Source organism: Natrix helvetica (genome assembly GCF_964273705.1).
Source record: "Natrix helvetica genome assembly, chromosome: 2".
Taxonomy (NCBI): Eukaryota; Metazoa; Chordata; class Lepidosauria; order Squamata; family Natricidae; genus Natrix; species Natrix helvetica.
This window is the reverse complement of record NC_138552.1, coordinates 279,894,158-279,907,413: the sequence shown is the minus strand read 5'-3', so window position 1 is coordinate 279,907,413 and position 13,256 is coordinate 279,894,158. Positions and strand designations below refer to the sequence as shown.

At 41.3% G+C, this 13,256-nt stretch overlaps 1 protein-coding gene across 1 annotated transcript in view; it reads left to right on the top strand.

Moving 5' to 3' along the window:
* The first annotated feature begins 778 nt into the window (after positions 1 to 778).
* RASA4B (RAS p21 protein activator 4B) overlaps positions 779 to 13,256 on the top strand; it is a 103,505-nt gene continuing 91,027 nt past the window's right edge. Inside the window, exon 1 of the mRNA XM_081943400.1 lies at positions 779 to 1,146. Within this exon, the coding sequence (XP_081799526.1) occupies positions 1,082 to 1,146 (65 nt within the window). The 5' untranslated portion in view covers positions 779 to 1,081. The remainder of the gene's footprint in view (positions 1,147 to 13,256) is intronic.

Genomic DNA, 13,256 nt, shown 5'->3' with positions numbered 1-13,256 from the left:
AAGGAGAGAAGCAACTTAGAAATAAAGATAAATTTCCTGACAGTTAGAACAATTAATCAATGGAAAACATGCCTCCATAGGTTGTGAATGCTCCAACAGTGGAAGTTTTTAAGAAGATGTTGGATAACCATTTATCCGAAGTGGTGTAGGGTTTCCTGCCTAAGCAGGTGGTTGGACTAGAAGACCTTCCAACTCTGTTTTTCTATTTCTAAATTAAAATAGGGTCATTCTCAGCCATTGGAGACTTGGGAGAGAAAAACAGGTACACAAACATAGGAGGGTTGAAGACAAAGATACCCTGATTGAAGATAACCTAAATGTATAATACAGGGTACACTGTAGTCCTCAATGTACGACCACAATTGAGCCCAAAATCTATGTGGTTAAGTGAAAAATTTGTCCCCTTCCAACTCTGTTATTCTATCCTACTTTATCTCATATAAAGCTAAAAACAAACTCATCATGGTAGATCGCCTGGCTTCCTCCCCACATGGCCCCTGACCCCCCCCCCCTCTCTCCCACCCCAATAAGAGAACCTGCTCCGGGAAGTTGCAATCCAGGCTCGGGCGGACGCGGCGTGGGCGGACTTCACTCCGAGCCCCAAGTCACAAACTGGGAAGCATGAAAAGGGTTCCTCCGGACAGCGAGGGCAGCATCTCCTCCAATCACAGCTGACCGTCCCCTCGCGACCACGCCTCCTTCTCCCTCTCTTCGCCTTCCGATTGGCCGAGCCGTGGGAAAAAAAACAAAAACGGGCACGAGTGCACCTTTCCTATATACCCCATCTATCTATCTATCTATCTATATCGAGAGAGAGAGCTGAGTCGGGCAAGGTTGCATGGAAATGCGGGAAGGGAAGGCGCTGAGTTAGCGGCCGTTCCGCTCACAGTTTCGGATCTCGTTGCAATGATTATTTATTGCTCTTCTTCTTCTTCTTCTTATTATTATTATTATTATTATTCTTGTTAAGTGTCTTCATCACGTTGGGCATCATCAACCCTGCCAAGTCGCCGATTATGCCAACCGGGCGCTAATGTTTCCTTTTGGCGGTCCTCCTTTCCACGCAGCGCGCGATTGAGCCATGGCTAAAAGGAGCTCCTTGTTTATCCGAATAGTAGAAGGGAAAAATTTGCCCGCCAAAGACATGTAAGTATATATATATATTAAAAAAGCAGACGCGTTTTCCTGGCCCTTTGCCCCTCTTTATAAATTGCCAGATTTGCCTGCTTTCTGCGGTGAGTCTTCCCGTTGCAATAACCCTCGGTGTATTTTGCTCTCCAGGATCCCCTAACTGAGTTAGATAGATTGTGTGTGTGTGTTCCTCGGTCCAAGCCTGTATAGGATCGCTTTGCAAGAGCAGCCCGCGGTGGTCTTCGCCCATCCTGGCGGCCGTTAGGGGAGTTCCTTGCTAGCTTAAAGTGAGGAAGGGTTTTTTTTCTTACGCTTGAATAACTTTACAATCTTTCCTCGTATTCAACCGGCGCTTGAGTGAGGGGGGGAGGGGGAAAACAACGCACTCCGGGAGCCGCTCTTCTTTTCCTGGAGCTCAAAGCTAGGCTGCCATTTGTCAGAAAATGGTATAGGGTCTCCTGCTTGGGCGAGGTGGGTGGGGTGGGGGTGGACTAGATGACCTACAAGGTCCCTTCGGTGGACTAGATGACCTACAAAGTCCCTTCCAACTCTGTTAATGTGTAAAGTGTCTGAGACATTTGCAACTGTCTTTAAAATCGAAAAGTGCAGAGTGAGGTAGACTTTTCCTCCGAAAATGCAAGCTTGGCAGGTGTGGTATGTATTCTTAGCTTTGTGTGAGACTTAAGAGACATTGGCCACATCAATTGGCATCCTTTCTGGGATGTGGACATCTGGTCTCCAAATCCCAATAATAATAATAATGTTTAATGAATAAAGTACATATTATTATTATTATTATTATTATTATTATTATTATTATTAATAATAATAATAATAATAATAATAATAATAATAATAATAATAATAATAATAATAATAATAATAGTAGTAGTACCCATTGTCATTGGGACACTTGGCACCATGTCCAAGAACATACATCAACAATAACACCAGGGGAACTGCAAAAAAACTGCGCTACTCGGAACATCTTATATTTTAAAAAAGTACTTGGTTGATACCTAGGATGCTGGCAGCAAACCGTATCAACCATTAGCACCAGTCACTGGTATTTGTAATGCATTTTTGTATGTTCAGTTGGCTGAGTTTCATGTTTAATGAATAAAGTAAATAAATAAATAAATAAATAAATAAATAAAAATATTATTATTATTATTATTATTGATGATGATGATGATAATAATAATAATAATAATAATAATAATAATAATAACAACAATAATAATAATAATACAGCCTGAATGGGGAAATCGTCCTGGGCGGTGGGGTGTTCCACCTATATTCCCTCACCCGGTAAGTGCCCATCCACGCCGTTAACATAATTTGCTGCGGTTTCTAAATCTCTACAACTTTTTGTAATCTTATTTCTGCAAATTCAGATGGAAGCTCGTGGCATCATCTAAATTTGGTTCAGAATGGTATGATGTGTTCCTCAGATGCACAGTTCTAGCTGGTTATGGCTGTGGTTTTGAAAGGATGCATCTTTTAGTCCTTTCATTGGGATTCTAGCTCAATCAGTTTGGTCTGTTATGGATGTTCAGAAATGGTTAGTTAGTCCAGTCGGCAGGTTTAACTGTGTTGAGTAAAACACAGGCAATGAAATGGCCGTCAAAAAAAGGTAAACACCTTTTTTTGAGTGCAAGATCTTTAAAATTGGATTCGTGCGTGCCAGATTTCAACCTAGATCTTGGGTCTCTTCTTCTTGCTGAAATTGGGAATTAATTAGCTTTCTTTTTAGAATTTCAGCATTTTTTTATGTTGGAGGACCAGAAACAGGGAAAAAAAATACTATGGCTATCTAGAAAGAAATATGGAGAATCAAAAGGGAGAATATGCAGCAATTGCTATTCTCTATGATCTTGTATAGATCCTCCTAAAGCAGTGTTTCTCAATCTTGGCAATTTGAACATGTGTGGACTTCAACTCCCAGAATTCTCCAGCCAGCGTTGCTGGCTGGGGAATTCTGGGAGTTGAAATCCACACATCTTCAAACTGCCAAGGTTGAGAAACACTGTCCTAAAGGAAAATATTGGACTTAGAATGGTCTTTGCCATGGCTTTAAGGAAATAATCATGGAATTGGGAAGGTGTTCAAGAATCACCTAATTCTTGCAATCGCAAGAAAATCACTCACTAAATCAATCAATCAATCAATCAATTAATGAACTAGAAGACCCTGAGTTTGAATCCTCCCACACAGGTACAAAGCCAACCAGGTGACCACAGTCCAGTCACTCCAAGCCTTAGGAATGAGGCAAGGACAAATCACGTCAGGAAAAACCTTGCCAAGAAAGGTTCAGGGTAGTCCTTGACTTGCAACGATTTGTTTCATGACCGTTTAAAGTTACAACGGCACTGAAAAAAGTGATTTGTGATCATTTTTCATGCTTACGACTGCTTGTAGCATCCCTGTGGTCATGTGATCAAATTTTGGTTGCTTGGCAACTGGCATGTATTTAGGACGATCGCAGTGTCCCAGGGTCATCTGATCGCCTTCTGACAAGCAAAGTCAATGAGGAAGCCAGATTCACTTAACAACCGTGTTACTAACTTAACAACTGCAGTGATTTGCTTAAACTGTGGCAAGAAAGGTTATAAAAGGGGCAAAATTCACTTAATATCCGTCTTGTTTAGCAACAGTAACATTGGACTCCATCGTGGGTCTCCCTATAGTTGTCAGGAGTCAACCCTGACTTGTAGGCATTCATCCCCCCCCCCTCCAAATACCCTTGGGAAAAGTATAAACCATGGGGAGCCAAAATGTTTAGAGGGATGGAACTGAAAGTGAGCAGAGATTTGGTTTTGGGGGAGTAGAAATGGGATCAGTTTTTCTTTTCTTTTCAAAATGTCAAAAATCAACTGAAACAAAATATTGAGGAGATTCCCACAATAGTCAAACTATTTACTAAGAGTATATTACTATTTTTCCTCTCATCCTTCCTATTACCTATCTTCTACTTATGACTATAACCTTGTTGCTTGTATCTTTACGATGATATTGTTTTATTTACTTTCCTAGTATGATTTTGATTGCTTATTTAGTTTCCTATGGCTATCACTAGGTGTTGTATCTTATGATTCTTGAGGAATGCCTTTTATGTACATTGAGAGCTTATACACCTGTTCTGAGCTAGGCTTCCTCAGCAGCGCAAAGCCGAGTCCTTGTCCCGATAAACCCCTTTTATTTAATTTACAGTGAATTCCTCTCCAGCAATGTCTTTCCTCTCCCACAGTTTTTCAAGGCGGCTCACAATTACCGACCTTTATCAGGCTTGGAGAGTGGCTAGGCCAATATTTTTCAGACGCTGCAATTCTTGGCAAGAATGCAGGAATGAACTAATTGTCTCCTGCAAACACCCCTCCCCTTTCACTGCTCTTTTATTCCCTATGGGAGGTGCCATTCACCGTCCACCTGTGGCCTTACTCCCAAGTCTACCCTTGTTCTTTAGCTGTTCCTTTCATCTGGCAACTCTGTGCATGCGCACACTGGGAACAGGCTCCAGCTGTTTGTCTGCCTCACTGATGTCTGACTCCGAAGGCAGCTGATAACTGTCAGACAGCCCTGGCCCCCTCTCTGGCTCTGATACAGAGCCCTCGTCAGAGCCTTCCCCAGACTCCAGGACTGGCCCATGTTCCTCCCAACCTCCTCACTGTCCGAATCTGCTGCCATACTCCACTGGCCGCTGGCAGGCCACAACCACACCAAAGACAAATTCCCTGTGTGTCCAATCACACTTGGCCAATAAAGAATACTAAATTTTGAAAAATTTTAAGATCAAGTAAATATTTCCTCCCTTCAGAGAGGAGTTAGAATGAGAAATTCACTGTACTCAGATGTCTCCATCAGTTGAAATTGTTCAAAAAAGGAGGGATAAGGCAAATTCAGGGACAATCGGCTCCTAGTTTTGAGGGTGTATTGGCATCCTGCCTTCAGCCTACATGGAGGGGAACAACAGTAAAAGCTGTGTAGAAGGATCCCGACCATTTGGTATGTGTATTGGATCATGCACACGTCAAGAGGGCACATAACACAAGACACGGCTTCTGTCATTGAGATGGAAACCTCAAGATCAGGTGAACAAGAGTAGAAGATGGCTACCACCTTCTGACCACAGAAACGCCTAAAGCATTTCCATGACTACTATCAACTTGAGAAGGGGGGGGAAATGTGATTGATGACCTAAGCCAGAGGGGAGGGGGCACAGAGGTAAAATTCAGACGCCATTAAGTGGGATTTAGTTTCGGCTACACAGAAATCCGTGCCAAGATGTTAGTCCTAATAAATGAATGGTTTTTTTTTAACTTTGTCTCAGGGCTCGTAAATTAATTAGGCCAACTCTTGGAAACTTCACACACAGAATGTCTTTGACCATTTATGGTGGAACAAAGCAAGGTCTTGGCTTTAAGGTAGACATGACTTTTTCACATTCTTGCCCTTTCTGGCTTGATGATGGTAGACAGTACAAGAGCTTGATACATAATAATAAATGACAAAATCACCGCCAGTCAAATGCAAAAGGCAGCTTTACTCGGAATAGCTTACATCTTGTGACAATATATCAAACGTCCACATCTACCTATTCCAGGTCCTTGGGAAGGACTCAACAGGTAGATAAAGTGCCAAATTCAGTCTCAACATCTGGGCTGACTGTGTGACGGATCATAAAAATAATATCAAACAATTTAAGCAGGAGATACATTAGTTATAGATATACATATATCTAAAATGTATGTATGCAGGTGAAACTCAAAAAATTAGAATATCGTGCAAAAGTTCATTTATTTCAGTAATGCAACTTAAAAGGTGAAACTAATATATGAGACTCATTTCATGCAAAGCAAGATAGTTCAAGATGTGATGTGTCATAATTGTGATGATTATGGCTTACAGCTCATGAAAATCCCAAATCCACAATCTCAGAAAATTAGAATATTGTGAAAAGGTGCAATATTCTAGGCTCAAAGTGTCCCACTCTAATCAGCTAATTAAGTCATAACACCTGCAAAGGGTTCCTGAGCCTTTAAATGGTCTCTCAGTCTGGTTCAGTAGGAATCACAATCATAGGAAAGACTGCTGACCTGACAGTTGTGCAGAAAACCATCATTGACACCCTCCACAAGGAGGGAAAGCCTCAAAAGGTGATTGCAAAAGAAGCTGGATGTTCCCAAAGTGCTGTATCAAAACACATTAATAGAAAGTTATGTGGAAGGGAAAAGCGTGGAAGAAAAAGGTGCACAAGCAGCAGGGATGACCGCAGCCTGGAGAGAATTGTCAGGAAAAGGCCATTCAAAAGTGTTGGGGACTTTCACAAGGAGTGGACTGAGGCTGGAGTCAGTGCATTAAGAGCCACCACACACAGACAGATCCTGGACATGGGCTTCAAATGTCATATTCCTCTTGTCAAGCCGTTCCTGAACAACAAACAACCTCAGAACCTGGGCTAAAGAAAAACAGACCTGGTCTGTTGCTCAGTGGTCCAAAGTCCTCTTTTCTGATGAGAGCAACTTTTGCATCTCATTTTGGAAACCAAGGACCCAGAGTATGGAGGAAGAATGGACAGGCACACACTGCAAGATGCTTGAAGTCCAGTGTGGAGTTTCCACAGTCTGTGTTAATTTGTGGAGCCATGTCATCTGCTGGTGTTGGTCCACTGTGCTTCATTAAGTCCAGGGTCAACGCAGCCGTCTACCAGGAGATTTTGGAGCACTTCATGCTTCCTTCCGCAGACGAGCTTTATGGGGATGCTGACTTCATTTTCCAGCAGGACTTGGCACCTGCTCACACTGCCAAAAGCACCAAAACCTGGTTCAATGACCGTGGGATTACTGTGCTTGATTGGCCAGCAAACTCACCTGACCTGAACTCCGTAAAGAATTTAAGGGGCATTGCCAAGAGAAAGATGAGAGACATGAGACCGAACAATGCAGAAGAGCTGAAGGCCGCTATTGAAGCATCCTGGTCTTCCATAACACCTCAGCAGTGCCACAGGCTGATAGCTTCCATGCTACGCTGCATTGAGGGAGTAATTGCTGCAAAAGGGGCCCAGACCAAGTACTGAGTACATATGCATGCTTATACTTTTCAGAGGTCCCATATTGTTCTATGTACACTCCTTGTTTTATTGATTGCATGTGATGTTCTAATTTTCTGAGATTGTGGATTTGGGGTTATCATGAGCTGTAAGCCATAATCATCACAATTATGACAAATCACAGCTTGAACTATCTTGCCTTGCATGTAATGAGTCTATCTCATATATCAGTTTCACCTTTTAAGTTGCATTACTGAAATAAATGAACTTTTGCATGATATTCTAATTTTTCGAGTTTCACCTGTATGTATAAAGGTAAAGATAAAGGCTCCCCTTGTACATACTGTATGTACTAGTCGTTCCTGACTCTAAGGGGTGGTGCTCATCTCCATTTCAAAGCCAAAGATCCAGCGCTGTCCGAAGACGTCTCCGTGATCCTGTGGCCGGCATGACTAAACGCCGAAGGCGCATGGAACACTGTTACCTTCCCACCAAAGGTAGTTCCTATTTTTCTACTTGCATTTTTACATGCTTTCAAACTGCTAGGTTGGCAGAAGCTGGGACAAGTAACAGAGTTCATTCTGTTACACGGTGCTAGGGATTTGAACTGCCAAACTGCTGACCTTTCTGATCGACAAGCTCAGAGTCTTAGCCACTGACCCACTGCGTCCCATGTATATGTATATAGCATAGCATTTAGAACAGAGTATTCTTTTATTGGCCAAGTGTGATTGGACACACAAGAAATTTGTTTCCAGTGCATAAGTTGTCAGTGTACATACAAACAACAAAATGATAATCATAAGATACCAATAGGAGAAAGTAATAGGAAAGATGGAAAAATATAATTTATTTATTTGGTTTTGTTGCTACCTATTCGTACAATTTGCTGTTCTGTTTGGGAGGGGATGTTGGAGAGAAATCCTATTTCAAACAGAAAAACACAATATATGAACAAGAAATTACAATAGGTCAGTTTTTTGATATTCTTTCACTGTTGTGTGATGTTTGGCTGTTCCATTTGCACCATTCTTGATATCTTAGTAAATTTCAAGTAACGAACTAGTGTATTTTTAAAAATATTGTTATGATATTATGATTTCCTTTTCTTTTTTATGGATGTAAATCCCCGAGAGTCACTTTGAAATTGACAGTATGCAAATCAGATAATAAATAAGAATAGTCAAGAATATTCACGTTCTTTGCTTGCAACAATTTATTTAAATTTATGTTAAGAATCCTGTGGATGTTAGCCAAAATATAGAAGTAAGAAGATGAGCTGCAGCCGAATGGATTAATACTGCAATCTCTCTTGGAAGGCATTTCTAACAGTTCTAAAATTGCCTTAAATTCTCAGGAAATATAAAACAAATACATTTCAAAATAAAAGGAACCTATTTTCATATTTTAAAATGAAAAATAAGATATTGACACTCCTTATTCCTACAAATGTGGCAATAATTAATTTCTGTTTCATCTACCGGTATTTCTTCAACTTCTTTTAAAAAGTGGTTTCTGGCATACTTAAATTCTTAAATTAACAGATATGAATACTTAATGAAATTAACAAGTTTCAGAAGCAGGAATTCCAAATAAGAAAAACTTAATTTGAATAAACGTCGTAGAATCATTCTAAGGTAATTTAAATTCAGTTTAAATTTTTTGATTTTTTTAAAAAATGTTTTATTAGAACTAAAGCTGGTTTGGTAATATTATAAAGCTTCTTTCAGATCAGAACAAACAGATCTTTAAACTGAACAGCGGGGACAGAGAATTAATTAATACAGAACATTTCTGTCCCTAGCAATCTAAAATTCATAGGGTTATCAGTGCATGTAACACAGATGTTTGTGCGGGTAAGATTATCAATCCTGCTGTCAAGCAAAACCAAGCATTTAATAGTGAGTGCCATACCATGTGCATGAATCATACAAGTGGCAAGAAATAGGGGCAGTCAGGCATAACAGGTTATGTAGACAGTAAACACAGGGTCAATCAAAATGGACTCAAATGTCTATACACCAATGCACAGAGTATGAGGAATAAACAGGGCCAATTAGAAATTCAAGTAAAAGAGGGCAGATACGATATTGTTGTCATTACAGAAACTTGGTGGGATGAAACTGACAAATGGAACATACAGCTAGAAGGATTTAAATTATTTAAAAGAAATAGACCAAATAAAAGAGGAGGTGGAGTTGCACTATATATAAGAAATAATTACCCCTCTACAGAAATAGAGCACAACAATGATGAGAACTATCTTGAATGCATTTGGGTCAATATTAAAGGTTGTGGGGGAAATGACATTGCCATAGGTCTTATACTACAGGCCACCCAACCAAGCAGAGGAAGTAGATGAACTTTTTGCTAGTCAGCTAACTAAGGTATGTAGGAAGCACACCACCATAGTAGTGGGGGATTTTAACTACCCTGACATCAACTGGGAAACAAACTCTGCACCAAGTGGAAGATCCAACAGGTTCCTAACAAACCTAGCAGACAACTTTGTTTCCCAAAAAGTAGAGAAGGGAACAATGGGATCAGCCACATTGGACTTAATTCTCACTAACAGAGAGGAAATGATAGAAGGTGTTGAAGCCACAGGAACCCTGGGGGCAAGTGACCATGCAATATTGGAATTCAACATTATGCAAACACAAGTAGTAGAACAAAGTGAAACTAGAGTCTTGGACTTTAAGAGACCTAATTTCAACAAACTTAGAGAGAGCTTAGGAAAAATTCCATGGATGAGAATCCTCAAGGGGGAAACAATTCAAGAAGCTTGGGAAATTTTGAAAAATGAGATTACAAAAGCCCAGTCTAGCACAATACTAATAAAGAAGAAAAATAATAGCTCCCAAAAGAAACCAGCATGGCTGCATAAAGAACTCTCTGACAAATTGAAAGACAAAAAAGATAAGTATAAAAAGTGGAAAGGGGGGAACATAACTAAGGCAGAATATCAGCAAATAGTCCGAGCATGTAAATATGAAGTGAGGAAAGCTAAGGCTCACAATGAAGAAAGGCTTGCCACAAAAGTAAAAAATAACAAAAAAAAGTTTCTTCCAATATGTTAAAAACAAGAAAAAAGTTAAGGAAACAATTGGTCCATTGCTGGGAGAAAGTGGCAAGAAGGTGACAAGCAACAGGGAGAAAGCAGAACTATTTAACTCATGTTTTGCATCTGTCTTTACACAAAGGGATAAAACAGTCCAACCTATCAAAAACAGCACCACAAAAATCAGATTAGGAACACAAGTTGAAATAGGGAAGAAAATGGTAAGTGAGCACCTGTCTACCCTAGACGAGTTCAAATCAACAGGACCAGATGGATTACACCCCAGGGTTCTGAAGGAACTGGCAGACGAGATCTCAGAACCACTGAGCTATATCTTTCAGAGATCCTGGAGCACCGGGGAACTGTCAGAGGACTGGAAAAGAGCTGATGTGGTTCCCATCTTCAAAAAAGGGAAAAAAACAGATCCAGGAAACTACAGAACTATCAGCCTGACCTCAATACCAGGAAAGATTCTGGAAAAAATAATCAAGCAACGAATTTGCGAACACCTAGAAGCAAACAAAGTAATAGCCAAAAGCCAACATGGGTTGTCAAAAACAGATCATGCCAGACTAATCTTATTGCATTCTTTGACAAAGTGACAAAATTAGTGGACCAGAGGAATGCCGTCGATATAGTTTACTTGGACTTCAGTAAGGCATTTGATAAGGTAGACCATAAACTACTACTAGATAAAGTAGAAGAATGTGGGTTAGACAGCATCACCACCAGATGGATTCGTAACTGGCTGACCAACCGCACTCAACGTGTAGTCCTCAATGGAACTGCATCTACATGGAGGGAGGTATGCAGTGGAGTACCCCAAGGCTCTGTTTTGGGCCCAGTACTCTTCAACATCTTCATCAATGATTTGGATGAGGGAATAAATGGGGAACTCATCAAATTTGCAGATGACACCAAGCTGGCAGGAATAGCCAACACTCCAGAAGATAGGCACGGGGGTGGGGAGTTAAGATACAGAAGGATCTTGACAAACTTGAACATTGGGAACTATCTAATAAAATGAAATTCAATGGTGAAAAGAGTAAGGTTCTACATTTAGGCAAGAAAAACGAAGTGCACAGGTACAGTATAGGTCAGTGATGGTGAACCTATGGCACGGGTGCCACAGGTGGCACGTGGAGCCATTTGTCAGGGCACGCGAGGCACTGCCCTGTCAGCTGGCCAGCACGCATGCGTGCGCTGGCCAGCTGAGTTCACCTTTTTAAAAGCCATTTTTCACCCTCCCCAGGCTCCAGAGGCTTTATAGGAGCCTGGGGAGGGCGAAAAGAGCCTCCCTCGCCCTCCCAGAGGGCCTCCGGAGGCTTCAGGGACCGTCCGGAGGCTTCCATGACACCTTCAGAGCGCTTAAAACCACCCTCCGAGCAAACCGGAAGTGACTTCCGGTTTGCTTGGAGGGTGCTTTTAAGCGTTCCGAAGGCTTCAGGGACCGTCCGGAGGCTTCCCTGACGTCTTCGGAGCGCTTAAAACGACTCTCAGAGCAACCCGGAAGTCACTTCCGGTTTGCTCGGAGGATCTTTTTGAGCGCTCCGAAGGCTTCAGGGAAGCCTCCGGACGGTCCCTAAAGCCTCCGGGGGGGCGGGGGAGGCTCTTTTCGCCCTCCCCAGGCTCCTATAAAGCCTCTGGAGCCTGGGGAGGGCCAAAAAAGCATGTAAAAATGGGGGGTTGCGCGTTGTGCACGCATGCGCACTGGGGGGGTCGCACATTGCATTATGGGTGTGGCAAGCCTGCACACGACCCCCCCTGCGCTCCCCCCACTTGTGGCACGCGAGCCAAAAAAGATTTGCCATCGCTGGTATAGGTGGTACCTTGCTCAACAGTAGTAACTGTGAAAGGGATCTTGGAGTCCTAGTGGACAACCATTTAAATATGAGCCAGTAGTGTGCAACAGCTGCCAAAAAAGCCAAAAACTTCAAGGCTGCATAAATAGAGGGATAGAATCAAGATCACGTGAAGTGTTAATACCACTATATAATGCCTTGGTAAGGCCACAGTTGGAATACTGCATTCAGTTTTGGTCACCACGATGTAGAAAAGATGTGGAGACTCTAGAAAGAGTGTAGAGAAGAGCAACAAAGATGATTAGGGGACTGGAGACTAAAACATGAAGAACGATTGCAGGAACTGGGTAGGTCTAGTTTAATAGAAAGAAGGACTAGGGGAGACATGATAGCAGTCTTCCAATATCTCAGGGGTTGCCACAAAGAAGAGGGTGTCAAATTATTCTCCAAGGCACCTGAGGGTAGAACAAGAAGCAATGGGTGGAAACTAATCACGGAGAGAAGCAACTTAGAACTGAGGAGAAACTTCCTGACAGTTAGAACAATTAATCAGTGGAACAGTTGCCTCCAGAAGTTGTGAATGCCCCAACACTGGAAGTCTTTAAGAAGATGATGGATAGCCATTTGTCTGAAACAGTATAGGGTTTCCTGCCTATACTGGGGTTGGACTAGAAGACCTCCAAGGTCCCTTCCAACTCTGCTATTGTATTGTATTGTATTGTATTGTATTGTATTGTATTGTATTGTATCTTCCAAGTCCTATTTATACACAATTGTCATCTGATGGAAGCTCAAAAGTGGACCTATGGATAAATGCATTGTTTTTGAAGGAGTTGCTTTTATTTCATGCTGATGTTGATTGTTAGTGGCCCAAAACCTATAGGAACAGGGAGCATACAAAGTAAATAAATATGCAAATAGAAGCTCAGATGAATTTTCATCTGAAATTAACCCATAATGTAAACTGATCATGGGGAAAATTAATTGTTTGTTTAACAAATGGCAGATCATATATGGACCAGTGAGATATATTAACATTTCACCTAGATTAGTAAAACACAATAAAATACAAATGTTAAAAAGATCTATGTTCAAATACCAATGTCTGGGCCTTCTAATAATTGATGTGCAGTATCATTTATATTTTAAATAATCAGATACTGGACCGGTATATCTTCTCAGCTTATAGCCAGTCATGATATGAGCTATAGGT